This window comes from Trichogramma pretiosum, unplaced genomic scaffold (genome assembly GCF_000599845.2).
Source record: "Trichogramma pretiosum strain Unisexual culture from Peru unplaced genomic scaffold, Tpre_2.0 scaffold28, whole genome shotgun sequence".
Taxonomy (NCBI): Eukaryota; Metazoa; Arthropoda; class Insecta; order Hymenoptera; family Trichogrammatidae; genus Trichogramma; species Trichogramma pretiosum.
This window is the reverse complement of record NW_019641710.1, coordinates 1,216,851-1,244,672: the sequence shown is the minus strand read 5'-3', so window position 1 is coordinate 1,244,672 and position 27,822 is coordinate 1,216,851. Positions and strand designations below refer to the sequence as shown.

General features: G+C 34.0%; 7 protein-coding genes across 11 annotated transcripts; 3 read left to right on the top strand and 4 right to left on the bottom strand.

The window, feature by feature from the left end:
• Positions 1 to 53: 53 nt before the first annotated feature.
• Positions 54 to 821, bottom strand: LOC106658977 (coiled-coil domain-containing protein 12). The gene is made up of 3 exons (XM_014381210.2): positions 600 to 821; positions 386 to 524; positions 54 to 307 (listed from the first exon to the last, which is right to left on the bottom strand). The coding sequence occupies exons 1-3, from the start codon at positions 728 to 730 to the stop codon at positions 122 to 124; spliced, it is 456 nt and encodes a 151-aa protein (XP_014236696.1). The 5' UTR covers positions 731 to 821; the 3' UTR covers positions 54 to 121.
• On the top strand, positions 789 to 2,038 carry LOC106658974 (distal membrane-arm assembly complex protein 2). Of its 3 annotated transcripts, none has more exons than XM_014381204.2 (2): positions 789 to 1,008; positions 1,071 to 2,038. In XM_014381204.2, exons 1-2 carry the CDS (start codon positions 902 to 904, stop codon positions 1,954 to 1,956), a joined length of 993 nt encoding a protein of 330 aa, XP_014236690.1. In that variant the 5' UTR covers positions 789 to 901; the 3' UTR covers positions 1,957 to 2,038. The 3 variants fall into 3 exon arrangements, with proteins under 3 accessions (XP_014236690.1, XP_014236691.1, XP_014236692.1); XM_014381205.1 differs by having other exon boundaries at positions 894 to 996; XM_014381206.2 differs by having other exon boundaries at positions 897 to 980.
• On the bottom strand, positions 1,976 to 3,376 carry LOC106658975 (U11/U12 small nuclear ribonucleoprotein 25 kDa protein). The gene is made up of 2 exons (XM_014381208.2): positions 2,397 to 3,376; positions 1,976 to 2,285 (listed from the first exon to the last, which is right to left on the bottom strand). Exons 1-2 carry the CDS (start codon positions 2,685 to 2,687, stop codon positions 2,043 to 2,045), a joined length of 534 nt encoding a protein of 177 aa, XP_014236694.1. The 5' UTR covers positions 2,688 to 3,376; the 3' UTR covers positions 1,976 to 2,042.
• A 92-nt stretch (positions 3,377 to 3,468) lies between these two features.
• On the bottom strand, positions 3,469 to 10,443 carry LOC106659162 (E3 ubiquitin-protein ligase KCMF1-like). The gene is made up of 8 exons (XM_014381559.2): positions 9,918 to 10,443; positions 9,106 to 9,273; positions 8,496 to 8,635; positions 7,511 to 7,707; positions 7,174 to 7,384; positions 6,553 to 6,764; positions 5,996 to 6,467; positions 3,469 to 5,375 (listed from the first exon to the last, which is right to left on the bottom strand). Exons 1-8 carry the CDS (start codon positions 9,931 to 9,933, stop codon positions 5,175 to 5,177), a joined length of 1,617 nt encoding a protein of 538 aa, XP_014237045.1. The 5' UTR covers positions 9,934 to 10,443; the 3' UTR covers positions 3,469 to 5,174.
• Positions 10,444 to 11,481: 1,038 nt separating this feature from the next.
• On the top strand, positions 11,482 to 15,303 carry LOC106659173 (probable serine hydrolase). Of its 3 annotated transcripts, none has more exons than XM_014381577.2 (6): positions 11,482 to 12,237; positions 13,008 to 13,118; positions 13,204 to 13,248; positions 13,863 to 14,098; positions 14,307 to 14,654; positions 14,735 to 15,303. In XM_014381577.2, exons 2-6 carry the CDS (start codon positions 13,061 to 13,063, stop codon positions 14,990 to 14,992), a joined length of 945 nt encoding a protein of 314 aa, XP_014237063.1. In that variant the 5' UTR covers positions 11,482 to 12,237; positions 13,008 to 13,060; the 3' UTR covers positions 14,993 to 15,303. The 3 variants fall into 3 exon arrangements, with proteins under 3 accessions (XP_014237063.1, XP_014237062.1, XP_014237061.1); XM_014381576.2 differs by lacking the exon at positions 11,482 to 12,237 and adding an exon at positions 12,248 to 12,807; XM_014381575.2 differs by lacking the exons at positions 11,482 to 12,237; positions 13,863 to 14,098 and adding an exon at positions 13,399 to 13,634 and having other exon boundaries at positions 12,814 to 13,118.
• Positions 15,304 to 21,455: 6,152 nt separating this feature from the next.
• On the bottom strand, positions 21,456 to 26,361 carry LOC106658612 (trafficking protein particle complex subunit 11). The gene is made up of 19 exons (XM_014380628.2): positions 26,155 to 26,361; positions 25,871 to 26,073; positions 25,617 to 25,786; positions 25,361 to 25,549; positions 25,119 to 25,292; positions 24,676 to 25,048; positions 24,437 to 24,610; positions 24,277 to 24,355; positions 24,155 to 24,209; positions 23,880 to 24,087; positions 23,614 to 23,819; positions 23,230 to 23,532; positions 22,941 to 23,146; positions 22,529 to 22,878; positions 22,283 to 22,446; positions 21,980 to 22,202; positions 21,799 to 21,907; positions 21,645 to 21,721; positions 21,456 to 21,567 (listed from the first exon to the last, which is right to left on the bottom strand). Exons 2-19 carry the CDS (start codon positions 26,057 to 26,059, stop codon positions 21,541 to 21,543), a joined length of 3,276 nt encoding a protein of 1,091 aa, XP_014236114.1. The 5' UTR covers positions 26,060 to 26,073; positions 26,155 to 26,361; the 3' UTR covers positions 21,456 to 21,540.
• Positions 26,362 to 26,464: 103 nt separating this feature from the next.
• Positions 26,465 to 27,272, top strand: LOC106659112 (CDGSH iron-sulfur domain-containing protein 3, mitochondrial). The gene is made up of 2 exons (XM_014381454.2): positions 26,465 to 26,632; positions 26,760 to 27,272. The coding sequence occupies exons 1-2, from the start codon at positions 26,567 to 26,569 to the stop codon at positions 27,117 to 27,119; spliced, it is 426 nt and encodes a 141-aa protein (XP_014236940.1). The 5' UTR covers positions 26,465 to 26,566; the 3' UTR covers positions 27,120 to 27,272.
• The last annotated feature ends 550 nt before the right edge of the window (positions 27,273 to 27,822 follow it).

The following is a 27,822-nucleotide window of genomic DNA, read 5'->3' as shown; positions in this document are numbered from 1 at the left end:
TAATGGAATCAATTAGGGTACAAATATAAATTCATTTATACTAATAAATGTTTGTATATTTTATTTACAAAAATATTCAAGTCAATATGTACAGTTCTTAAGATTTTATAATTATAAATTTTCATTTAGATAAAGGTAAATTATCTCCAACCGTTGTAGCATCAGAAATATCTTTTTGTGCTCTCAATCTTTCTAAAATCAATTCAGCAATTGCCTTTTGCGTTCTTCTTTGTAATTTTTCTAATTTTTTAGAAACATCTCTTTTCAAGTCCCAATCAAGCTTTCTCGGTGCAAGATTATTGATATCCTGTGCAGAAAATTTATTACAGTAAATTGAATGAATTAAATGAATGATATGTAAAGTAAAAGAAATATAATATTTTACCAATTCTTCGATAACTGGTCTTTGTGTGGCAGCATCAAGCTGATCTTTAACTTCAGCTTCTGCATCACCGGGCTTAGCATCACCTAAAGACTTTTCTTTCAAGCTCTCGTCCAACGGTTTATAACTTCGAAATTTAGGCCTAGAAACAAAAAATGAAATTATTCAAATGGCTTTTTATTAATTATAGTTTTACTTGTTTTTATTATATACTTACGCCGGTAGTTTTGCTTCTGAATCTTTGTCTCCTGTAATATCCTCAGCTTTTCTTTTCTTCAGAGCATTTAGTTTTTCTTTGCGTTTTAATGCTTCATCGACAAGGGTACCGACTTTTTCTTCTGAATTCATTTTTTTTTAAATTTGTTATGTTTAACTAAACTCTAAAGGTTAAACGCACGGTGTTCACTGTAAGCTCAATGCTGTCAGCTGTGGCTTGTGTTTACTAATCACTATTGCGCATATGTCGTGCGGCGCGGCGCCGAACTCTTACGCTTTTTTAATATACTGTAAGACCGTCAGATGACGCTAGCCGAGTCATACAACGTGCAGAAGAGTTTTATATTGTCATCGGTTAATAAGTCATCAATAAACATTTTAAGTGAGAAAATCAGCATGTTTGTATTGAAGTAAAACAACTTTAGAATTCTTGAAATATTTCTCACTATACTATTTTGTTTATATTTTATAGATTGGGTTTTAAACCGAGTCAGACAATTATGATTCCTCAAAAATTATTGAGAAGTATCAAATGCCCAAAGCTTTTCTTTTCAAATTATCAATCTAATCAACAATTACATACATCGAGTAGTCAATATAATATAAATGAAACTGAACTATTTAAAAAATCTGATGAAAAGCCAGAAAGAAGATTGAAAGAATGGAGAAAACCTTTGATCGAAATGACTGAGGAGAGAGCTTTAGGCATTGGCCCTGATAATAAACTTATCAAATTCTTTCAATTAGATGCTACCTTTACTCCAGGGGGTTTCAGTGATTTAGTTAAAGCAAAGAATATTGAAAGAGAAAAAGAACTACAAAAGTTTGAAATTGCAAGACACCATGCATTGGGCACAGATTTAGCAATGGCCTACTTTCTAATATACAGAGGAGGAAAAGTCAAATTTAAAGGTCATGACGAGTGGTTTAGTTTGGATGAAAAAACAAAATCTGTGGATATTCCTAATAAATTTGATGCTAATTATGTTGCAATAGAATTTGATGCTAGTGATGTTGTTCTTTACTATGAAGGATTGGAAAATTTTCAAAATTTACCCAGAATTCGTAGAGCCATTTTTGCTAGATCACCTGAGTTTGATGATTGGTTCATGGATAGAATTTCAAACTTGTTTCCGAATCTTGAGTACTTAGATGTCTCAGATTGTCCAAAATTAACAGAAAGAGGATTAGAAAGTTTATACAGAATAAGTACATTGAAGCATCTTATCATTACCAATAATAATGAATCTGCTGCTTTTGAACTCACATGCATGATGTTGGAGGATATATTACCTGAATTAAAAATAGAGATTCTCAAGCCAAAAGTAAAGAGAGAAAGTAAAGTAGAGAACACTTAGTCTATATTACATAATTGTGTACATAAAAAAATTGTTGTGATTTAATAAACAAGTGTACAAATAAATCTGTATAAGAGTTGAATCTATTATTTACTTTTTTTCTCTGTTTTCCTTTTTACAAATCTTAAGCGAGATTTATTTGTAATACCATAGCTATCTATATTGTCAAAATCATTCATCAATTTGAGTCCTTCGAAAGACAACCAATATCTCTTCCATACACTTTTCCAACTTATTTTGTAAGTCACTCCTGTACGTTCCATAGCTAAGTTAGTTGCTCTTTTTACTGCTTTTTTAACTTCTGCTATAGATGTAGATTTAATAGGTACCTGTAAAGAAAATATACAGTTTGATAGAATGGAATAAGACTTTCTTTAAAAAATAATTTAATTTGCAAACTTTCACGAGTTCAACAACCGATAGGTTCAAAAGTTACAAACCACAATTGGGAGAGTTGGTAAAGCTCCTCTTTCAATAAACAAAGTAATAGCTTGTCCTTCAGCGACAGCTTTCTGAGCTCTTATCTCTTCTGCCGTAGGATTGGGAGGCAAGTCTGACAACATGGGATCACTTTGAAGTATATTAAAAATTGCATCGTTGGTCAAGTCTACCAAACGCTTGTGTGTAATGCTCTGTGCTTCGCTTTTAATTTCCGTTTGTTCCTCAACATTTTCCTGACACGGTTCTTCGGAATTTTTTGAATCTTCTATGGTTTCTGTCAACATGCTCATTGTATGATTATTGCCAAATTCGCGCGTTATTTTTAAATGAACTCAACTCAGGCTCCTCAATTTTGTTTCAATCGTGTACTCACGTGCGATGAAAGAGTGACACTGACAGTAGAGAAAAACATCTAAGGAGCCTTTATGGCGTATAGCAGACAATCAGTTCATTCACCATCGAATTGACAATACAAGGATTTTACCTGCACACGGTATGATCTAACTCGCATTGGAACCTTTTTTGAAAATTATAATTGTAGTTTGACTATAGGGATTTTTCTAGTGATATGATGTTTTAATTTTATGATTTATAATCGTGTACAAACGCATTGAGTCAATCGTTTTTATTTCCCTTTATCTTTTGATATTGATTTGATAGAAATAAAATTTGGATTAAAAAATATAACATTGCATTGTTGAAGTTATTAGTAAAGTTTTTCCACATAATTTTGTCAATACAATTTTTCTTGTTTTGTACTTTCACCACGCGAATTTAATTTACAGATTAATTAAATTAAAACTAACTACATTACAATTTCAACCTACTCAAAATAAACAAGTTAATTTACAAATGTTAGAACAAAATTTTAATGTATGGAAAGAATCTTAACATAAATTGTATACCGTTCAATGAGCCAATATATTGAACTAAAAGTTTTTATTTATTGTATCAATATCTTTCACGTTACGTATTTTTTTTTTCGCAATTTTTGATTGTTATTCAAGAATCTGATTGTTCGAGTGAAAAATAATATATTTAGAAATACTATTCTCAATGAATCAATGCTTATTTTTTACTTTAATGTTTTTTATTTTTATTCGATGCAGACATTCTTGTTCTATATTACAATGAGTTTTGACGAATTATTCATTAATTATCAATAAGTTTTACAAAGCCTTTGATATTCTCAACGCAGCTGACCGTCAATCTCACAGTACAGATCCATGGTTATCTTGTTTACATTCATGAAATCAATACGTTTGCGAGTCCATATGCATGTATGAAAATGTATTGCAGAAAAATATGACGAGACTTCTTCGATTGAGTCAAGTTAAAGTTGAAAAACAGTCCATGTAATTTATTGCAATTGAATTAAATAGACATCATTCAGTGATGTAACTCCCACAAAAAATAGTTCATGACTTTAAAATTCAAAATAAATATTACATGTCTTGATACATTTTTCTCTAACTACGTCTGAATCTGCCAATTTTTACAAAATTCTATAGAAAATATTAGGGACAAACAAATTCGGATTAAAAAGTTCATAAGATTTTAGATATCTTCGTCAATAACAAAACTTATTTTTCAGATGAGAAAAAGAAAATAAAACCATCAAATAACTGTTTAAAAAACCAAATAATGAAAATATCTTTAAAAAAAGAGTAAAACAGTGAGAACGTAATGATTCATTAAATATGTGATTAAATTGTAAAATTTTTTAGGAAATATCGACAAAAGGCCAACAATAAAAAACAACGCGAATGAGAATCTTGATTTAATTCACACATTTTTATAAGAAAAAACATTGTCTCTATTAATTTTGAATGATATATTATATATATATATATTACAACAAGCCAGACATTTTCACTGTTTTGTTATACGACAAATTTCAACCCGATTCTTCAACACTTCGTTAATCGATTCGACGCACTTGTTAGAGTATAACCATCTCAATAATAATTCACATACCACAAACTTTTCTCTGAAAACATTAAGTTAATCACAACGAGAAAAGCGGTTCACCACAGTTATTTTGTAATTCTTTATATAAATTCATCGTCATCGCCATTGTGGTTCTTTTCTCATGAAACAGGCAACGTTCCTTGATTATGACCTCGAGACGATGAAGAGAAAAATATATATATTGTATATTTATAATAATTAGTTAAACGATCAAAGAACAAACGTAAAGGGCCACATTGCTACATCATAATTATTACCCTTACATATTATTTATATCTCCGATCCGAAAGAATAATTCATTCTCATTCGCGCACAATATATTTTCAGTGAATAAATCCGTAAGTAAATGTTATATGCATTAATCATAATATTAATTAATAATAATAACAATAATGACGAGGTGTGTCTAAACAGTGCTAGGACTAGTGCTAGTGGGCTTTCTCATTATTTATTATTTTTTTGTTGTCATTTTTCTTGTTCGCTTTCACTTTCTCGCTTTTCGTTTTCTTTTTCGCTTAGCTCACTTCACTCGTAACAATAATTAATTTTTTTGATCATATTTTCGTTTTAACTAAAATTTCGCTCCAGTTTCCTCCATAATTCATTCGCACACATTTTCCTAACGCATCATCACCATCATTTCTACGCGACACCTTGGACCGAAGGGGTAATTGGATCGATCGAGGAAAAGTTTCTCCTGGGTTAGAGGATAAAGAAAAAGGGACGCTTTTGATTGAGAATAATAATAACTTGTTCGTGTATGTTATACAGGACGAGTCGACGGAGGGAAAGTGAGTGATTGATCGTTAGTGAGGTGGTGGTGGTTCGGTTGACTGATTTCGGCCATCTACGGTCCTAACAGGTTTTCGTCGTGATGGGCCAGTGTTGACACCTACTCCTGGCCGATGGTAGCCTCCCGTTGCGGGTGCTTGTGGCTGGGGTGCTGTAGGTTGCTCTCTTATTGTACCAGTGCCGGTATTTCGGATTGGCAGTGGCTGCTGCAAAACCTGATTTGTCATGAAATATAAGCATCGTTAGTCTTATAATTTCATATCAATCAACTATAATAAGATTTAAAAAATGAGAATAAATTAAAAGCTTTTTCATTCGCCCTACGAAATTTTCGATCATGGATATTTAAATAGAACATATTTATTTTAATAAATGTTTTGAAACATTAAAAAAATCGTTGTAGAAACAGTAGTATTACGAGGTCAATCAAATTCTTCATTTATATACATAAGACACAAAACACTTGAGAAGATTTTCATTGTATTTGCAAGAGTCAAACGAAATGTATTAAATTTGATCTAATTTTAGAACCACGAAAAATATAATGGGAAACGTAAAGAGTTTTAACGTCCTTTTTCTAAACAAACATAAAATACTTTCAAATGAGAAAACAACAAAATAAAAATCTTTTAAGAGCTATTAAAAGAAAATAAGGAAGAGTAAAAAAAGTTCGAGTTTTCTAACATTTACTTTTTCATGTCAACTTCATAAAATCCTCTTCATTGAGATAACATATTATTTTCAAATTAAATTCATTGGAAAAAAAGTATATCAATAAAATAATTGTGCAATAAAAATAGGAACTTCAAAATTTGAAAAAACGAAAAGTATTTACCAGAGATTGCGGTATCACGTGAGGTGTGTGTGGTATCACTGGGGTTGTCGTTGGCGCATTCGGATTTGCGGGTAGACCTTGATTAACTGCTGTTCCCGACACAGGTTTACTCTGTTGGTGTTCTCTTTTGCTCACACTTTCTTGTGTTTTTCTAGTTTGTTGTTGATGCGTTAATTGCCCATGTTGTGCTTGATGAGACTGTGATTGTTGAATCTGAATAACAGGCGCAATCATAGTTGAAGCCGCAGATGTAGAAGATGAAGCTGCGGCCCCAGGGGAGGTTTCCGGACTACTAATGACTGTCGAGACACTCGAGGTTGGCGTTTGAAGTGGCTGTTGCTCGGGAGCTGCCAACTCTGGTAATGCCTCTACAAGCGTACTCACTACAAGTTCACGAGCAAACAAACTGCGATTCGCGCTTTCCCTCTCGATACTTTGTAATTGAGAATCTGTAGGTGTACTCGTAATGCATCTGAAACAATAAAGTAACGTTTTGTCTCATTCGTAATTAAAACCGAAGAAAAAAGTTTATAGCTTCTCCAAAAATCTTGACTTACCGTGGTAAAAGGAAGGTCGAATTTTGTATTGAGGATGTCGAAGCACTGGACGCGTTCACAGCATTTCCGGTATTGTTGTTACTCGCTGCGTTGTTTGCTACAACGCTCGACATAGTGTTCGAATGATTGCCACTACTGCTGGCAGCATTGACAACTGTACCTATCACTTGAGTCTGACGCTTTGGCAGTCGTTCTAATTGTTGTCGCGCCGCCTGTAAACCATGTGCAATGTTAGTCATTTTTTTTTAGAATAATAGCATACTAAGGTCATGAATAATATAGCTTGTGCTTAGCGATCATTGCCACGACGTGTTAATTAACAATGTAGAATAAATGAATTAGTAAAAATAACGTATTTTCATACCAGCGGCCCGAAAGTGACTACTTCCCTGCTGCTGCGCAAAGCGGGAAGAGCGATTTTTGGGCCACTGTGTATGAAAAATAGTATACAGGCCTATGCCGCGAAAAAAGAAAGCCCCAGAGCACGTGTTTATCGGCCTCAGCTTCGCCTCGGACACTAATTACACGTACTCTGGGATTTTTCTGTTTTTCGCGGCCTAGGGCAGTAATATACTATTCTTTTCATTCAAATAAAAGAATTGTTTGTCTTGCTTATCTTACCCTTACTTGTTGACGTTCAATTTGAAGTTGCATTTGGATTTGCTGAAGTTGCGTTGGTGCAGAAGAGTTCTGAACTGCATTTCCGCTTGCGCTACCACTAGCTCCAGTTCTTCTGACACCGGATAACTGTGATAGTAATTCAGCTATTGGATCAATACCATCTCTATTACTTGGGCTAAGTCCACCCGAGGAACTGAAATGCATGTTAGACCTATAGAAAAAGTATGAGATGAGTTTTCATTCAATTAAAATATTTCATAAATACATGGTAAAAAAAAATATATAGGATAAGTCAATATATTTTAAAAATAATTCATTTATCAATGCGATATTTTACCTGCGTGGCCTTGATGCATTGACACCTCTATTAGGGTGTGTTATTCGTCGAACACCATGTCGACTGGAAGCTGATTCATCAAGAAATGTTATCAAATCTCTTGGTCCACTGCGATGCTCTAGAGTTAAGTGTCCAGCAATATCATCTGTGACAAGGTTTGGCTCACCCCCAGGTAAATATGCACATACAGGACAAATCTATGCATAAAAATGGTTTGACATCAAAATGTGTAGAAATGTTAACGTTATTCAACAATTTATAGAAATATTAAAAAATGATTTTAGGTTAGAAACATAAGTTTACTGTTTTCTATAATTGAGAAATTTTTATTTATGAAGCAAATGAGTATTTGTCTCATCAATAATTTGATTGATTTAGCATTAAATTCAATAGATACACTTTTTATTTATTGCAAAAATTGTTAATCAGAATATTGAATATTTTGTTCAAGACTATTTACATAACAAGGGTTATTTTTGTATCACCAAATAACAATGATTTGTTTTAAAAAAATGAAAAATGACCAATAAAATATTTAATATCTGTTAGGATTATTTATTGAACGTTTAGACAGCAACAAAAAATGAATTACTTTTATAATTTAAAAAAATCACTCATTTATAATCACATATTTTCAAAAATATTTGTTTTAAGAACAATAATTGATTTTGTAAAAACTGGTAATTTGGTTAAGTTGAATGAAAAATATATTTACATATTAATATGTTGATAAACTTTTGTTTTATCAAGATTTATAAGTAGTTCAGATCATAGAAAAAGTTTGTAGATATATGATAGTGTGGAAAATCAAATAAAAGGTTTGTATAAAATCATAACTCTTTTGTATACATCTAATACTAAGAGATAATAAAAAAATATAGCTCATGATTTAAGTAAACTATTTTGGTCTAATCGTTATCATAATATTCATGATATTCACAATTTAATAAATGACTTTTGTTGTATAATATAAATGTGCACATACCACTTCATAAGGGCCATCTGTGTGTTCTGCAGCAACATGTTCTTGCAAAGTGGTTTCTGTGAATCCCATTCTTGCACAATATGGACAAGTCAACGACTGAGGTTGTTCAATGCTTACACCTTCACCACCATAGTATAATTCTGAAACATAATAATATATCCAAGAAAGTTAATATTTAAATATCAGAAAATATTTATTTCTCTAAAGGTAATCACATGTTTTATTGCCAAAGGTAATTCTGTGGATATATTGAATTAGTACAAAATATAAAAGAAAGCAAGGATCTACTTTAATAAAAGTTTTTCTTCTCAATAATAATTTTATTCAAACAAAGATAACAAAAGCATTAAATCTTAAATAAAGTAAGTTCACAATGTGAAATTCCCAGAGAAAGATGGATAAAAGCCAAAAAAATTTTGTCCATGGCACAAAGATCAAAATATTGGAAAATTGCCAGTAAATTGATTATTTGAGAGGAATAGTGAATCTAAACTTGTCAACATGACTTAAGTGTAAAAATGAAGTTGAAGTTTTTGATAAAACCCATGCTAATCAATTTATTATTATGTTAAAACTATATTTATCTTCAAACAAGAGAGATGAAACTTACCAAAATCTGATCGTGTAAGTATGCACTGCATTGGATGCTCAACAAGGTGTCTGGTGCTGCTAGCACCGGCTTCGTAGCAACTGGCACATAAGTCATAATCATAGCACACCAGGCACTTATATCGGCGACCCCGAAAGTTTCCTTTCATGCAGGAGTCACAACTTACCCCTGTAAATCAAATAAAAGAATTGATATTATAAGTCTTAGCTTTATGTGTCATGGTCATTACATTTGAAAAAGTGGGACATTCGTAAAATTGTATAAATTTCCAAGCGACATAGAATTTGTTGAACAAACAAAAATTATATTGGTAAATTGAATTAAAAAGGAAGAAGATATATTGAATAGTGTAGTTAAAAGCATGTAAATAGAGACAAATACTCATGTGTTAGTATATATCATGGCTATAGATGTTTATAAAAATTTCATTTTAACAATTTTTCTTGACGATGATGAAATATCGCGTGTACCGCGCCATCTGGTCTGCTAACATGTAGAGCTTGGGCTCCATCAAGAAATTCTGCTCTAATGCCGTTGTCGACGAGGTCGTTGGACATCATCGTCGAGAGCTTCGTTACTGCTTATATAGCTATTTTAATGCATTGTATGCAAAGAAGGCGATTGGGACCGAGGGCAGTGAAGTTAACGTCAGAGTAACTCGTCCGAGGAGATACTCTGAGAGGTCAAACGACTACACGGATAAGGATAGTAAAACTGTTGACGATCTTAGGCACATAGTCGCTTGGAACAAGCAGTCTGTATTATATGCATGTAGAGGTAAAAAATCGAGAAAAGAAGCCAGAGGCACGTACCATCATGTCGACTCATTTTCCGTGAAGACTATCATAAATGAGGTGTGCACCGCTGATGGCTGTCGTCGTCGTGTGCCGTTGTTAACCGCCGTCGTCGTGTTCGTCGTCGTTGTCGATCACTCTTCTCCGAGGTGTAGCCAAAGAACAATGTACACACAGACACGCACACGTACACGGCAGGCAGCAGCAGTAGCAGCAACAGCAGTAGAGATAGCTCGTCTTTTTAACGCGACGACGCACTTCTCACACACACATGTGATACTTGGGATTTGCAGTCTATATACCTATAACGCTGCCGAACGGAGTTTTCGCAAGCAGTAGCAGCAGCAGCAGCAGTATATAGCAGCAGCAGACTCGGACTTGGAGACTGCCGAGAGCAAGCGTATAATGTAGGTACGAGAGAGCGAGGAAGAGAGACACGAGTTTGTGTATATATATAGATACAATCACACGAACGAGCACAGAGCACCGAGCGCACTATTCGCCCGTGGGACTGCGAGAATACCTATATTACGACTTATAACGTTAAGCACAGGCAGTATCTATATCAACAGCAGTAGCAGCAACAGATCCGCGAACTGCCTCGTTTCTTTCCTGTCGGCTGACTCTTCAGCTCCTTGTAGCCGAGACTGTAACTGGCACTCTTTATTCTCTTTGACGTCGTATCCTTACACTTGTATTTATTTATAACTATAAACGAGTTCAAAAGCTCGAGGCGTATACAGTGCGACAATTTTTTGTGTGCTGGAATCGTTGTTGTTTGCCTTTCTGAAATGCTACTCGTGTAGCGACTTTTTCAGCTCTGTCTTGGGAATAATTACGATTTGCGGTGGCCCTCTCTTGACTCGTCGGATTTGCACATATCTGTACATGTATAAACACACGGATGTAGCTACATACGTATGTATGGTGCGCGTGCGTATGTGTGTGTGTGTGTGTACTGTGTACGTATAGTGATTCGAGTCGCACACTCGCGTTACACGTAAACGTATACCTACATGTACAGTAGAGGCACGTACGTATGCTTATTCGCGAACACAGAGCACTGCACGGACTCTTGCCTCTTTTTCACTGTTTTATTTACGAGCGTGCACTGCTGGGACTATGACTTGTTTATTGAGAAAGGCTACTGGAGCCACTGACCGAAGGAAATTTGGACACGATTTGGCAAAATTTGCTTTCCTGCGTCGAGAAAAGCTGTGCGTGCAGGAGTAACGGTATTTACACACGTATATAGCAGATATACACCTGGCGATGCAGTGTCCAATGCTACTGTCCTGCACCGTCCAGAAGATAGACAAAGGCGGAGAGAAAGGAGAAAGAGAGACAGAGAAAGAGAGAGAAGTAGAGATAGAAAAAAACGTAGACGCCCCGTTCGGGAAACGGTGTTATTATTTATATTTAATCGAACGCGAGCGCGCGATTCACACACTGTCAGTCTCTCACTCTCACTCGTACATTCACAATTCGCACGGCAGCAGCAGCAGCAGCATCATCTGAAGTTGTGACTCGTTCGATCTCGAGGTTCTATCTCGCTCGCGCTACGACTCAACTATATAACTATATTTATATGCACATATATATAACAGGACGTAGCATGAATGCAGCGCTGCGCTCGCGGGTGGTGGACCTCGCGCGCAGTAGCAATTTCTATGCGGCGGCAGCACAGCAACGAACGTGTACGGCGGCTCGCGCGATTTACGAGAGGAACCGACTCGCGAACTGCTGCACACACTTCAATCCGTTATAGGTGTGTGGACATACATTGTCGCCTGCACGCCTAAATGCGTTTATGTGCAGCTGCTCCCTGAATTCTGTACGTTTATACGTAGCCGAGGATCGCTGCATTAAACTGCTTTCACTGAATGCACTTCGAATACCTCTACGTGCAAAGGAAGCGGGGGTCACTGAAAGAGAGACTTGGTGCGTGCACGCAGCCATCCGCTGTGCACATCACGGCTGTATATGAATGGGGTTGGATGTGCGCCTTTCACGGATACCTGAAAATTGCACCCAAGACTGATTACTTGTAATTTAGATGAGATATGAAATGTCCTTTATACATGACTTCAACATAACTCTTTTGAACTTAGTGATTTTTCGGGCCATTTTATTCAATTATTAATTGCAAGGATTTTTCATTTTCCTTTTATGAAATTCATCTAAAATATTGGGCAATTACTTCCAAAAATTCGAAACATTTATTATCAATATTCGTAAATTAAAGTGTACCAAGGAGAATAACGATGGTTTAGTTGTCTAGAAGATTCAAGAGCATTTCATGGATATATTTATCAATTAATAAGCTTTCACATGAGTAGTGAGTACTTCTTTGTTTAGACTAACGAAAAATCTTAGCTCATTGCATGCGACAATGACCACACGTGCAGTAAATACGAATCGAGAAAAAAATTATTTTCCGTTGCGTGCATCGCTATGAAAGCTGAGCTGAAAAAATCAAAATATATTATGCGCGCGCTGGATGCAAATTATTCGCAAATATATGTGTATTTAATACCGATGTTCCATCTCGTTCTTTTGCACGCGATAAAACCCGCGCGGCGGCAAGTTTCTTCTTTTAATACGCGTACACGTAAGTTCAACAGTTCCGTAGGCATAATTAATTAAATCGCGCGATGAGCTCATTTGCACAAAAATTACAAATAGACTGAGATCTTGCCATATCGAAAGGCTGAAGCAAATGAAATAGTCGACGAGATTTTGTGTGTGCTTACGTTTTCACAATTGCCAGATAAATTTTTTTTATAAAGTTCGCCTCGAGGCGCGTTTGAGTGTTTCATCGTGACGCGTGACTTTCATTTCGACGGGTTCGCTGCGGTTGCGACTCAATAGTCAATGTGTTCGCGCGTTCGTCTCATCCGTCTTGCGTGTAAGTTCTGTGTAGACTTTATAGATGTATGACATTTGAAATTCGCGTGCGGAAGTCGCCGCGTATACTCTGTGGAGCTGATTCGCTCTGATTATATACACTATCTTAACGCTGATATATTGATTTTTTTCTTCTTTGGCGTGTTTAATAACTCTTTTCTTTATTTAAACATAATCAGCACTTTTCTTTTCTTTAATAAGTATTGGCAAATACAAAGTTCAGATCAGCTGATTGAAGGTTATAACTGTAAATAATGAGTGCAACGAATAATTGTCAAGACAAAACGTCACATAATGAGGGAGTTTTTCACGGTAAAATTTAAAAAGCTTACTTATAAACACAAATTAAATCATTTTTATAAAAAATTTCACGACTGTCAATCCTTCTAACTTTCAGAATTTGAAGAAGTTCACATTCCAGTACCTTGGGGATACATAAGTGGTGAGTACTTTTTCTTATAAATTCTTCTCTTTAGAATTATCATTTACTCAATGCATACTTCGAAAACAAATATCAATGCTGCTGATCCCCACGCAGCACAAACAGCTATATGCAATTGTTATTTTATGCATTAATGTAAAAAATGAATAGGGCATTGGTGGGGTCCTTCAAATGTTCAGCCAATACTAGCTATTCATGGATGGCAGGATAATGCTGGAACATTTTGGAAACTTGCTCCAGAATTGTCCAAAGATGTAGCAGTTCTCAGTATAGATCTTCCAGGACACGGTCATTCTTCCCATTTTCCACGAGGACAATTTTACTATATATTTTGGGAAGGAGTAATTATTCTTCGAAGAATAGTTAAACACTTCAAGTGGGACAAGGTTAGCTTCTAATGAGCTAAAAAGTTTAGAGAACATTGCTTAGGATTGTGTTATTTGGTGTCTGGGACCATTTTATTTTTGATTATCTGCGCAGCACTTGCTCCAATTCTAAATATCGATTGGCAAATTGAATGAAAAATGCATAGATTTATAGATAATTGATTGATCAACAGTACATGAAAATGCCCCTATTTTATTTTTTTCTGTAATTACATGTATTATCCACAGGAAAATGGTGGGGTAGTAAAGCAATACAGCCGATATTAGCATTGCACGGGCGCCAAGATAATGCTGGCAGTTTTGATAAATTAATTCCACTTTTGTCAAAAAGCATTTCAGTGCTTTGTTTGGATTTGCCGGGGCATGGTTTATCTTCTCATTATCCAAAAGGCCAATTTTATTATGTACATTGGGAGGGACTGATTCTGCTTCGTAGAATAGTTAAACATTACAAATGGAGCAAGGTTAGCAATTACATTTAAAAATGATGAAGTTTACAAGAGTTTAACTAGACTAAATAAAATTAATCGGAGCAAGTGTCAATTTTAATTTCATGCTTTTGAACTATTTGTGCTTTTTCATATTTAATTTTTGCTTTCATGTTTTCTTAATATCTATTAATTTTCAAAAGTTTAAAAAGATTTCTAAATAATTTTTGTAAAATTTGAACAGGTAAAACTTTTGGGTCACTCACTTGGTGGTGCGATATCATTTCTTTATGCAGCTTCTTACCCACAAGAAGTTGAATTCGTAATTAGTCTGGACATTGTCAGCCCTAGTGTAAAAGATGTAACAAAAACTGTCACAATCACTGGTGATCATATAGATAAATTCCTCAAGTTTGAGAACTTGACATTGGATAGTGTGCCTTGTTATGAATACCATGAAATGATTGCTATAGTTGAAGATGCCTACAAAGGCTCCATCACCAAAGAAAGTGCTGAAATATTAATGAAACGAGGAATGCAGCCTGCACTTATTCCAGGAAAACATTACTTTAGTAGAGATCCTAGATTGAAGGTATAAAATAATAAAAATCAAATGACTTTATATCAGTTCTATTAAAAAAGTCAATTACAATTAATCTATAAATTTTTTAGGTATCTTTATTGGGAATGCTATCTATGGATTTGGTGCTTTCTTATGCAGCTCAGATTAAATGTGCCTATCTGAATATCCGAGCTGTTCCTGGAATGGTCTTTGATCAACCTGAAAACTATCACAAGGTTTTGGATGTCATAAAAGAAACTGCTAGAAAATTTGAGTACCATGAAGTCGAAGGCACGCATCACGTCCATTTAAATAATCCAGAACGCGTTGCTCCGATCATCAATCAATTTATAAGTTCTTTGAATTAATTGATTGTATTTTATTTATTCTCGTGTTTTGTCGTGTGATAAAATAGTAAGAATTTTAGTACAAATTGTCATGGGTTGGGTAGAATTACATATACTTTTGCGCTTCCTTGCACGCAAAAATTATGTCCATGAAATTGGAAACACCTTTTTGTGTCAAATTCAAAAACAGAACAAAATAAGAAAGTAATACATATATATAGATATTATTATAACTTGTTAATTATTGCAAATGATTGTTTCCATATTGTTAAATATTTATACGCTATTTTGTGTAGCATGTAACAATAAACCAACAAAAAAAAGATGTAAAATGGCTCTTGTTTAATTTGATAGATCGTCTCATACAAGGCAGCATTCAAAAAATTTCATCTGAAAAAATTATCTAGAAAATGTAGTACAATGTATGTTTTCTTATCGTGCACTATATATACAATATACATATAATGCTCGATATCCACACTCGTGCACCGAAAGAAATAGTAAAAAATAATAATAATCACAACGAGAATAATAACAATAATACGAATAATAGTCACGACCTCGAGTTGCACGCGCAGCGCGACGATACCAGCTATCGGTTCTACCTACTTTTTACCTGTACAGACCGGACAAAGTGTTCTAGTATGTGTGCGCACATGTGCATCATAAAAAAACATAGGGTACGCAAACTATTTTTGATCCGAGAAATGACTTTTCTTTGCAGCAATTTAAATTGATCCCGGATATCTTCAAATTCTCGTAAAAGGAAACATTATAATTTTTTTACATCGTTAAAGACACAAAAACATCGTGCGCATAAAATTGCGGATTGACTAATAGAAGAATTTTTCTAATTATAAATTGTTATCGATAGAAAAAAAATGAAAATAAGTTTGGTTGTATAGGTACCTATTAATAAGATCTCAGCTGATCGGTCAGAGGTGCGATAGTATAAGATAAGACGAGAACGATCTTTACGTCATGAAGTAGTACATCTTACGTATTAGATATAGCTGTAAGATGTGTACATAAAGCACATTCTAATGGCGTTATATCGTTTGGGCCCGGTAAACTTCGGCTATTGAAGTCTAGACTAGGACGTTTTGTTTGAAAAGCTAGCTCGAAACTTTTTAACGTCAAGCGGCAACGAGACGTTATCGTCGTCACGTTGTATCAATGGGAGCAGCGCGAGAGGATGCAGATCAACAGAAAACATTGAAATTATTTTCGAAATTTCGTCGCTGTATACCAGACCGAGGCAGATAAGAGTGATCCAACTGAAAATTGACTGTAATACGTGTAGATCTAGTAGAGATAAAAGAGCTGTGAATTACGGAGTCAGTGTAGCCCCCCAGAATGTGGATTATTGGGAAAGCCGCCGCGGCGACGATCGCGACTCGCTTAATCATTTGTCGTCCAACTCACGATACAGACGCACCTTTGAGTCATTTAGTTCCGCACGAGCTGGAGCGCAAAGTCAAGGTAATTATTTCAGAATCACTTTTTTCATCTCTTTCCGCGCCTCCGACAGGTGCAAGTGACGCTGGAGATGTTGAATAAAGCGAGCGATTCAACTTTGATCGAGTTGTGTCATTGACTCCGAATTGCTGCGGATAGTAATCTTGGCAATCGACATTTTAACCGAAGTGATAGTCCAGAATTATAATTTTCAATCAGTACGAGTCTCGATTGCATTCAATTTTCACTACAATAAATCGTTAACATAAATTCACCGTGATCGAGTTAGCGAAGCCTCGCCATTAAATGAAAAAAATACCGCTCGCTGCGTTTCTACACCTCATGTTCTCGAAACGATCTGGCAATAATAAAAAAAGTATACAATCGATAGCAAAGCGAATTTATAATTTGGTTTATTGCCCTCTGCATACGTATAGGTTTGCGCGAATAAGAATTGCCCCAAGTGGTATAACGATGTGTGCGCGCACGAATGAATTAATCGATCGGAGCATTTTGTGCCTTAACTCAGCCTTGAAACGCATACGTTTGTGTGTGTGTGTGCTGAAGGCACGTATTTGGTCATTGCAACGTTTATCTATTTTTTACTTTTTTTCACTAAAAGTTCGATGCCAAGAAAAATTGTTCGATTGAGCTAAAGCTCTAACTTCTGTGCCTTAGTTGAATTGAAATGGAGCTTCAGAGTGAACATACATCCTTTTATAATTATGGTGGCCTTTTTTAATCGATGGCAGAATTAGTATTGAAATTTCAACGTTTTTTTTAAGACTTTCTGGAAATTTTAAATTAAATAGAAAAACAACTTTAAGAAATGAAGCAAATACTCTCGCGCGAGTTTATGAAAAAGAATCCATTGAAACTTAAAAAACATGATTTTTGCTTCGATATAAATTTCTGTTCTTCAAAATGAAAGCTACTGAAAAAGCGAGTGAAAACTTTCCAATTGATAAAACTTATCAACGTGTTTAAATGCATTTTGTAGGCTTAATTATTATTGATTGAGTGATCGTTGCTGGAACATGCGAAGAAGGCGTCTTTTATTATAAATTGGTTGGAGTTTGGAAAAAAAAAATAAGGAAAATTTCCGGTGAATTAATATACCGTAGCGAAGTTATGTAAAACTATTTGTCCCGTATCATACAAGTTATAGGTTGCACAAAAGAGCGGTAAAAAAAGGCACGTCACGAGATTTCGTGACGAACAATAATAAAGTGCCACAGCTCGCATCTCTGGCCGCTTTCGGCATGGCATAAATATCCAACGCATGTGTGTGTGCGTGCGTGCGTGTTTGCCTTCGCGCGCGTCATAGATTTTTCAGGATGAGCGAAGAAAAGAAGAAGAAGAAGTAGAAAATGTGTAATAATTTTTTGTGCGAGACAAGCGTCGGGTAAAGGTATAATATCGGCTTCGCCGGTGCAGCGGCGATATTCTGCGGGACTATAATACCAATATACTCATTAGAGACGGTGGAGGCGGTCGCAGTGTTCTGAAATTATCATGGAGCGCGCGCGATATCGCTCGTGTAGTCGTCGTCGACGAGCTATAGCTGCTGCCGCCACCGCCACGCGCGCGAGCTTCGCCACAATTATCGGGACGTTTGAACAGGTGCGACAGCCCGACTCCGTCCAAGCCGACAAGGTACTACCAACATCATTACACTTTGCACACACTCACATACGCGCCTCAGAATTCGCCGATGCTTTTCAACTTAGCATCGTGACTTATTTTTTCCTCGTTCCCGAGAGCATTTGTACTTTGATCGTTTGGTGTAGCGTTTCGCGCGCGCCTCCGTCAAGATCGACTCCGTGCGCAATATTATCCGAACGTGCGAATATATAATTCAGAAAAGCCTTCGGCCTCGGCTTCTACCGATTTTATCGAAGCTCCGATCGGTTCTTCGATCCCGACAGGTGAGACTCCCGCTCAAAACCATAATTCATCAAAATTTCATTTCAATCCCACCGAAAATTCTCTCGTATTTTTTCATAGAAAAATAAATTGAGTGTATGTGAGCGCTTGGCGTAGGTACGCTTCGCAACATATGGTTCGTGTGCGGCAAGTTGAAAAGCTCATGAGCGATCACATACGCTTTCTCTTAGTCGAGAAAATATTATCGATTTTTTTTTTCGAGAAATTGAATTTCATTTGACACTTGCGTCGCGAGACATTTTGTGATAATTATTTTTAATACAGCCGAGGCCGTTCTGAATTCACTCATTCAATTATTGTTATTTTTTATTGTTATTTTATTATTTATTACAAAAATTCATTCATATATTGCTCTTTACGCTTACTAACGTTGTACAGAACTTATTGATTATTATAATATTGTAAAATCATTCTTCGTACGTATAAATTTATGAAAACAGTCATGATTCTTAAAAAATATCCGGACAACACTTTTTAATTCATTTTTTTACGAACGATTTAATCACTTACACTTTGATTCCAACGTATTCTCTTACTGCTTGTTACACCAGTTGTCTCGCGATGTTTTTTTTTGTTTCAATAATATATTAAAGTGTTTAACAAAAACTTAAAGATTAGAAGACAATAGATTATACTTTTCAAAATTGTAATTCGTATATTTTCACTATCATTGGAATCAAATTTATCTATTCTTTTTTTAGATAAGATTTTCAAATTGATTTTTCTCTGTATTGGCTCAAAGACTCATGGGCGATGAGCTAATCGGCCAAAAGCTAGTGTAACTATATTTTTATAATTGGGAATTGTCAATCTTGAATTATCCGGGACCAATCAGCGGACGCAGTTTCTCAAGTCCAAAAGAAGAAAGAAGAAAAAGAATAAGGAGCATAATAGAAAGATCTACACTTGGTCGATCGATCCGGACGTTCAACAAACTGTGATTATTTAAAACAAAAGTTTGTTCGTTCGGCTCGAGTCATTGGGTGAGATCATAACATCGCACGGGGAAGATTTTTACCACTTATTGTTAGTCATTTAGGTATGAGAGAAGAAAGTTGAATGTATTACGTGTTCCAATACATTTGCCCGATTTTTCGACAACTCGGCTGGATCATCCAAAGAGCAAATTATGTCAATATTAACAAGCAAGTATGCTATGTGTACTCAGCTGCGACTTAGTTAAAAAAAATACCCAACTACTTTTTTTTAATTGTAATCCACGACGGATGATGATATATTCTTTTTACACATCTTGATAAGAGAAATTTATATGAGAAATTTAGGTATTGACGACAGAAGCGATTCCAACGTGAAGCAGATCTTATCTCTGTATGTACATTATGTAAATTATTGACACTTTTTCCAGGCAACCGCGAGAGTAAACATAACATTACTTCCCCATCGTTGCACAATTATCATCATTATCGTAATGTATTGATTTTAACAAAAAATAATTTGAGGAATACCAGTAGTGCGAACAGGTAACGCATAATTAACAAATAAACGGAATTTTAGTGATACATTTGGTTTTTTTCACTATATGGACTCATTTGCGTGAAAGCCCATGGCATCGTCGCTGACGAAGATTTGTTTAATGATCGACTTTAATAAATATACACTATGGGGCTTGAATAAAAAATTTGTAAAGTCAAGCATTTATGCGAAAAATCGAGATCACGATGTTGAAAACTCTGTGCACGTAAACTGCTGCATCAGGAAATCATGATAGTTTTCTCATGAAAATGCTGCTCTCTTATTATAATTAGGATTAGCGTTTGTGTAAACGTGTGCTTGATCAGCGAAAAATTATTCGTTTTGAGAATTGAAAGTTCGTGATTCTTTTAAAGGGTTTTACAAAAATGTCAATACTTCCACTAATGTGAAAGTATGTGGTTCATGATCAGTTAGAAATCTCATTCATCATAAAAAGAAAACTAATATTTAAGCTGTGCTGCAGGATACGATTGTCTTCATGATTTTTCTGGTTATCCAAGTTGCTAGACACACGGCAGTTTAATATCTAATTTCGATATTTCTTTTATTGTGTTCATAAATTTGAATTTTCAGTTAATTTCTGTAACATCAAGATTTTTTAACGATGTATGGAATTATCGTCAATCTAAATTGAAAAAATATAGCAAACTTGATTTCCAAATTAAATACATTAAAATTAAAAAATATAAATTTAATATCAGACAACAATTTTTAATCATTCATAATTACCTGAAGTTTGTGATTTAAATTTGAAATGAACCCAAACAATAGTCAATTAAACATTTTGCTCTCCTGATTTAATAAAAAAAAATCATTTCCAGATTTCTTCTGCTCTACATAGCGTCTCTTGAGCTCCTTCATATCGTTATCAAAAATCCTACTTAACATTCAATTTTCCATTTCCTCACTTGGCAAACATGGATGGTTATTTATATATACAAACAAACAAAAAATATTCTGTCTAAAAAAATCAATTGTCAATTGGTATATTCTATTTAAAATATTATGATTTTACGGTAGTTCTTCATCAGCTAAAAATTTAGCCCAAATCCTCCAAAATTCCCAAATTTCTATTAAATTTTTAAAGTAAATGCTTATGATGTTCTGAGAATGAAAAGTGTTAGTATCATGAATTCAAACGATTTGTTGAAAAATGTTGATGATTTTTAAAATAATGAATGACTTTAAATAAAATAAAAACGGTTTTCCAGAATTTTTTTTCATTGGTGATCTCCAATCAAAATAATAACCATGGTTAAAAGAGAAATTAAGTAAATGTGTGGAATCATTCGCTGTATTATAAAGTACTGTTTACAGTTATGAGCATTTAAATATATATTATCAATAATTGAAAATGGACAAGAAAAACTTGAAAGACGGCATTGAACAGGATTTTGAATCTGTTACAATGATAACAGTACTATGAAAAAAAGTTTTTTTAAATTATATAATAAAGAGCATGAATTTATTCTAAAAATTAATATTTTTAAAATTTGTGTTGACCAAATAGAAGTTTTCAATGAATTAATTATAAAAAATGTATTTAACAATTTTTTTTTTTTTTAAAAGAGTTCAATTTTTTTTTTTTTCATTTACAAACAAAATATATACGTGCACAGATATAAACTTATAACAAAGATAAAATGCTTTTTGTGCCATAAATTCGAACTTTACTCCTCCAGGGTTATGGGTTTCGGCTGAAAATGTAAGTTACCATAATTTTAATAAAATGTTTCAAAAATATCATATATGGTGTAAAAAAAATTTTCATTACCAAAATATATATGTGGCTTGGAATTGATCTTTCAATTACTTCCTTTAGTCTCCCTTGATTCAGCTTATACTCTTCATCTGAAAAAGATAATGAACTTTAAACTTTACCAACAATTATAAATATATTTAAAATGTCTGTAAAAAACTTGAAGTACCGGCAGGGACGGTTAAAGATAAAGAGGGAAGAGCCACAAAACCAGCGACCAGAGGTCTTAGAATCCATTCAACTTTTTTTTCACTTTCTGGTAAAATATGTATATCAATCTGCAACATCAACAGATCATTATTTTGACATTTGAATGATTTAACAAAATTGTTAAAAAATAACTGGTGTACCTGCTTGTGCCCTGAAAACATGAATGCATCGCTTGCTTCTATATTCAATCGCAGCGTTATTAAATAATCAGAATGATTTTTAATGAAGTACGAAACACAGAGTGGTGTCAGTACCCAACCATGTGGTGGAAGTTTTGTTTGTAATCCTATCACTGCTTCTTCCACCCATAATGGCGACAGTGTAACACTGCTGCTTGTTACAACAGATGCTTTGTCATTAGCTCTGTCAAGTAAATTGTATTCAATTATTAAAGATATTTTTTTTTATAATTATGACGAAATTCAGTTTTGTATCTATCAAACCTTTTCCATTTAATAGTAAAAATGCCAGTACTTGTTGGTTGTTCACTGGCAGTTTTAGCTACAATACAGTAGACATCGGTAGCAGTTTCCCCATTATTAAGCACGGAGTTTTTCAAAATATTTTCTCCGGTAGAGGATTCTGACTCCATAATCATAGAACTAGCCTGAAAAAGATATTTATTGTAAGAATTCACAAAATAATTTCTATTCTATTTTTAATATTTTTTTATTTTAATATTAATTTACCAGTTCTATCGAAGTACTTTCGATCTGAATAGGCCAAGGAGAGGTACAAGTAATGTGAGGCATGATGAAAAGAGGCTCATTAACAAATGCTTTTGAAAGTGGTTCATATAACATTGTATAAAATTGAGTGGACACATCAAACGGTTTAACAATTGAAAATTGGTATAAAGTTATTTTTGAGTCTCTATTTTGTCCTTGCCTTAAATAAGAGACTTTAATTTCTATCGTTTTTTCCCCAGTGTTATGAGATCTAACGTACAACGTCTGTTGAAAAGAACTATCCGCTTTAATAGAATCGATATCAACTGCAATGGAAGACTGTTTTTCTGTCATATTCAAACTCAGTTCAGCTGAAAATAATTTTAAATGCATTAGTTATACATTAATAGCAAAATTTTAAAAAATAACTTACTCAGTTGTTCACTAGAGTTATCTTGCACCGAATTAACGGAAATGTTTATATTAGAAATATCTTCATCGGAAAATATTGTTATAGCAAATGTAAACCATTCACCAAGAAGGGCTGGTTGCTTCGATTCTACACCTACGGTCACATTCGATTCTTTCGGCTGAATTTTGGTCACAGTTAACGGTCGTATGGTTTCAAAAACACCTCCACTAAAAATTCAAATCATCATCAAAATTTCCCCGCGAATTCGCGATTTCGCAATTTGGAAATAATTAAAATAAAAAATACCAACCGAAGTTGCTGAATTTCTGGATACATGCGCTCTAGTAAGTTTGTATCTCTTCCCGTTGATGAAAATCGGATAGCAATGCAGCATTTGCTTTCGTTTCCTAGATAAATGGATATTGCACTTATTTGCAGTTCAGGAGAATCATTTCGAGGAGCCTCAAATTGACAAAGAAACTTTTTCGACTCTTTGGCTTTGAATACAAGATTCTCCATGTTCGAGTCAGTAATAGGAAATTCTGCACTGTAACCTGGACTAGTTATTGTCACAGATGCCTTACTAATCTCAACGTCTTCGTTGTAAATGTTTCTGGAGAGAAAATCCAATAGAGCGAATTGAGCCAATATAATAGTTTGATAAATATTAACAACTAGCTATATTGAAAATTACCGAATAAAAACTTCTATTGTAACTGTCGATTTGATGGAGTAACTGGGTTTGGTAAAGCGAGCTCTAACGTCGATAAATGATGCCATATTGTCATCGTCTATTTTAAAAATTAATGGCTCTTTCCGGTTTAATTGCGTCATCCAGTTATCGATTACAGAATTTTTCAGTTCTTCCGATAAATTTGGCTCTGGATTCGGTGGTTTATTCTAAGGTAAAAATCAGCATATACTCTAATGTTGATATTAATATTGTTTTTATTTATTTACCTGCAAAATATTCATTATGTTTTGATAAATTTCAGATTTGCGTTCAGTTGAAAATACTGTTGTCGGTCCCAAAGCCTCCAAAGCTAAAGTTAAATAATCTTGAATATTTGCAGATAAATAAGCAGCGTTCAATGCACTTTTTAAAATATCCGTAAGCAGTACGGGCCAACGCTCGTTTCGATATTCCCATAACATATGCATCAATAAGCTAAAATAAAATGAGCATGATTTGTTTAAAAATAGTTGTTTGACTTAGCGCGTAAAATGGAACTTACGTTAATACTTTGCCGTAATCTTTACAATTGAAATACTCCTCAGCCATTTGTACAACTAAAAAATAAAGTGATAAAAAATTAGGCTCGATTGAGAATATAACTTAATTTTTATTAAGTTATACCTAAAAGACGACGCATTCTCGGACACCTGTACATTTTGAATTGTGAGATTGCATTGCCCAATAATCCTATAATAATCATCTGGGGATACAATTCATTCATTAAACTTAAATTGTTAAATTAAATCTTAAGAGGTTTGATTAGTAGAATAGTGCTTCTTACGGAATGATTGACAGAATATTTTTCTTTGTATTGCAGAGCTTGAATAGCTGCAGCTTCTCGTGTCATATCGGCTGGCTCTGCATTTAATTTCCCTGGTCTCCAAGGTCGTTGACCATAAAACTCAAGCTTCTCCTCACCCGCCAGCGGGTCTGGATTAGGATACTCCGTGACATTCTTAAGAAATACACATTATAAAAATGTATCTAATGGACAATTATATCGATAAAAAATGAACTTACATCGCAAAGTTCTTTATAAGCATTATGTCTTTGGGTAGCGTGAGTTGCAGCTAATTGAAAATAGTATCCAGGATGCTGAGTTTGCACAGCTGGTAAACCTTGCCTAATAGCTTCGTCAAAAAGTTCGGCAAAGGTCGAGTACTGGCTAGACAGCCACGCGTAATGCTCGAACATTAGTTCACGCGGACCCGTACGCGTTCGAAAACGTTCCGTGTGGCTTCTGAATTGGGCTATAGCGTCTTTTGGTAATTTCAAACTAAACATCAAACGACATAGCTTGTAATTGATGAATGAGGCAACTGTTTTAATCTCTAAAGAGTTGGTATCCACCATTCTGATATCTAAGAGATTGTTGTAAGCTTGTTGGTAATGTCTGAAACAAGTGTTATAGAAGTTACAAAAGTTTTCACAATACTCATTAGAAATTAATTGAAAATATTTACTTAAGAGCAGTAGTCTGATCTTGTTTAAGCTCATTTAAAAAGGCCATTTTAAATTGATGCCTTACAAATAAGTATTGATGAGCTGTTTTGTTGAGTTGTTCTCTATGATTTTTGACAATTTTATATTCTTGATGGTAAAAATTTTGTGCTAATTCATATAAAACATGCTCCAATCTATAATAATCAAAGTATAAGATTAATTATTTATCTCAAGCGTATTATAAGAACAATTTATAAATTACCTAAATGTGTAACCGAGTAAGTGATCAGTGTAAGGTAAAAGGTACAGCATTTTATTAGGTAATTCACAAGCAGCACAAAGAGCAGTAGCTCGCTCGGTTGCTACCAAATCTTCTGTATCTGGAAGAGGAGGTGCTTCTTTTTGAACTAAAACTACAGCAATTTTTGTACTTCTTCCTTCTAAAGCAGCCCTATTATGTACATAAAGAAAATTAAGATTATTGTCAAATACAAATTTGTTTAGATTAAGTATGATACCTTAATGACTGTACTCTTGAAGCACATTCCATTTTTTTTTCATTCCACTGAGAATCATGCCAATCAAGATCATAGAATATAACAATAACAGCAGGCACTTCATTCATGTATTTATTCATCCAATTGCGTTTTAAAATTCCTTTAGGTATGTACCATTCATATGAGTTACGCTACATGATATTCAAATAATAAATGTTAAATCTAAAAAAATTTCTTGAATAATTTTTTAACGACTAATTTTAAGAAGTACTAACTTTTGGTTTAACTGTAGGAAATTCATGAGTACTATTGAATAACTTAAACTGTACTGCTGCTCCATCAGGACGACGATTATTGCTAAATGCATCCCAAATTGCATGATAAATTGGATTGCTTATATCTAAGCCAACCATACCAATTAAAGCCAATGGTCTAGCTGTTAATTCTGCCGGTAAATCTGACATGATTGTTTTAATTTCTGTAAAAATATATAAGTTATCATGTCTCAAATTAATAATTCAACCATAATAATAGTGTGCAGTGATTATTAGTTTATTACTTGGAACACTGAGTATCCGAATTTAATTATATGATAAAATTATCTAAAAGTAACTATCATTGCATTATTCCACTTTGAAATTGTATGAACATTTTATATTTCATTCAAAGTACTACTAATCGATAATAATCATGATTGTTTCGATCTGTGACAGCTAGTAAGCACACATCTATTGGGTTATGTTCAACTACGTGTCTCTCAGCTATCCCTTGAGCTGATATTTGACTGTTCAAGTGTCGCTCTCGACTCTCGTGTTATGAAACTGTTCTGCTGTGCGCTGAGCCGATCGCGCATTGCAAGTTGTGCAGACTATCATAGTTCAGAGTTCGCCGCTCGTTGATGGTCTGCAATTCGTGTTTCAGAATCAGAAAAAGTGCCGATATTCAGTGCAATTGCAAAGAAATTTTATAGAATGACATTTCTTGAATTGTGCAAAGCACTCCGATGGAGTCGTTTGTCTCAAATTAGTTATCAACGTGTGAGTTTTATACTACATCATAAAAAATATCCGTATCAACTTGATCGAAGCTAACCTTCTTTAGCTGTTTGAATTACTACAAAAAAATGAGTGCATTGTATTTATATTGTGATTTTTTCTTTTCCAGGCCAATTTTTATTCGACAAAAACAAAAAAAAAAGAATCTTCGATGCCTGTAAATCCACTGAAGGAGTATTATGCTGCAAGTTTTCAAAAAGAAAACGGTGTCGTTTATGATAAGAAGCCCTTCAAAATATTGTGCGAAAAAGGAAAAGTTTATTATTGGTGCTTGTGTGGTCAAAGTAAGAATCAACCTTTCTGTGATGGGACTCACAAGAATATATTTCTCAAAATCAAACATAGACCTATAGCATTTACAGTGACAGAGACCAAAGAATACTGGCTATGTCAATGCAAGCAAACTAATAATAGACCGTTTTGTGATGGAACACATCTAAAGGAGGATGTAGTAGTAAAGAGAAAATGAAACATCTTGATGGTTAATCTTTTTTTAATCACATAATTTACATTAAACCATCATAATTGTAAAAATCAATTTACAATATTTGTATAGCGTATAACTTCCATCTACTTGTATATAAATTATAAAAAAAATTAAATTACAAATGATTGGAAATCATCGTGTGGATTTGGTACTGATTCTTTTTAAAAATCAAAGTCTTAATTTTACCTGATTAACTAAATCGACATTTGATGAATTTTGTACAATATTTTATAAAATTATGTACTTTTATGTTTGGAACAAAAACATTTTCACTGAAATGCTAAAAAAAAAGTACCTATAATACTTTTTTTTGTTAGGGTTTCTTGAATGCATATTACTATCAACAACTATAATTATTTTTGTCATATGTCTACTACCATGTGTAATATGATGTAGTTTACAATTACTATAATACATAATATTTTTGCAATATAACTAGCAAAAGTTGATGCAAGTTATTAACAAATTATACTTATTTTTTATGAGTTAGACATTGTTTAACTATTTCAAAGTATTTTCAGTGTGATGAATTCATTTGATTTACGCAAAGTATTTATTCCGCGATTTCCACAATAGTCCTTCTAGAAATAAATAATTTTCAACGAATAAAAAGAAATTTTCTTGTTGAAAACATATTCTTTAGTTTGTGCTCTTTAAATTCCTTTTCACATTAATTACATTCATT

What these genes read in the sequence shown, in the direction of transcription:
- LOC106658977 (XM_014381210.2), bottom strand. Translation starts at nt 730, where the DNA reads ATGAATTCAGAAGAAAAAGTCGGTACCCTTGTCGATGAAGCATTAAAA. An exon ending in TCAGAAGCAAAACTACCGGC is followed by an intron (nt 525 to 599) that starts GTAAGTATATAA and finishes TTTTGTTTCTAG; the next exon opens with GCCTAAATTTCGAAGTTATA. An exon ending in GACCAGTTATCGAAGAATTG is followed by an intron (nt 308 to 385) that starts GTAAAATATTAT and finishes TTTTCTGCACAG; the next exon opens with GATATCAATAATCTTGCACC.
- LOC106658974 (XM_014381204.2), top strand. Translation starts at nt 902, where the DNA reads ATGACGCTAGCCGAGTCATACAACGTGCAGAAGAGTTTTATATTGTCA. An exon ending in ATCAGCATGTTTGTATTGAA is followed by an intron (nt 1,009 to 1,070) that starts GTAAAACAACTT and finishes TATATTTTATAG; the next exon opens with ATTGGGTTTTAAACCGAGTC.
- LOC106658975 (XM_014381208.2), bottom strand. Translation starts at nt 2,687, where the DNA reads ATGAGCATGTTGACAGAAACCATAGAAGATTCAAAAAATTCCGAAGAA. An exon ending in TACCAACTCTCCCAATTGTG is followed by an intron (nt 2,286 to 2,396) that starts GTTTGTAACTTT and finishes TTTTCTTTACAG; the next exon opens with GTACCTATTAAATCTACATC.
- LOC106659162 (XM_014381559.2), bottom strand. An exon ending in ACTTACACGATCAGATTTTG is followed by an intron (nt 8,636 to 9,105) that starts GTAAGTTTCATC and finishes ATTATGTTTCAG; the next exon opens with AATTATACTATGGTGGTGAA. An exon ending in CAGATGGCCCTTATGAAGTG is followed by an intron (nt 7,708 to 8,495) that starts GTATGTGCACAT and finishes TTTTATGCATAG; the next exon opens with ATTTGTCCTGTATGTGCATA.
- LOC106659173 (XM_014381577.2), top strand. Translation starts at nt 13,061, where the DNA reads ATGAGTGCAACGAATAATTGTCAAGACAAAACGTCACATAATGAGGGA. An exon ending in AACATTACAAATGGAGCAAG is followed by an intron (nt 14,099 to 14,306) that starts GTTAGCAATTAC and finishes AAATTTGAACAG; the next exon opens with GTAAAACTTTTGGGTCACTC. An exon ending in GTAGAGATCCTAGATTGAAG is followed by an intron (nt 14,655 to 14,734) that starts GTATAAAATAAT and finishes TAAATTTTTTAG; the next exon opens with GTATCTTTATTGGGAATGCT.
- LOC106658612 (XM_014380628.2), bottom strand. Translation starts at nt 26,059, where the DNA reads ATGTCAGATTTACCGGCAGAATTAACAGCTAGACCATTGGCTTTAATT. An exon ending in TTTACTATTAAATGGAAAAG is followed by an intron (nt 22,203 to 22,282) that starts GTTTGATAGATA and finishes TTTACTTGACAG; the next exon opens with AGCTAATGACAAAGCATCTG. An exon ending in TGTTTTCAGGGCACAAGCAG is followed by an intron (nt 21,908 to 21,979) that starts GTACACCAGTTA and finishes TTGATGTTGCAG; the next exon opens with ATTGATATACATATTTTACC.
- LOC106659112 (XM_014381454.2), top strand. Translation starts at nt 26,567, where the DNA reads ATGACATTTCTTGAATTGTGCAAAGCACTCCGATGGAGTCGTTTGTCT. An exon ending in CTCAAATTAGTTATCAACGT is followed by an intron (nt 26,633 to 26,759) that starts GTGAGTTTTATA and finishes TTTCTTTTCCAG; the next exon opens with GCCAATTTTTATTCGACAAA.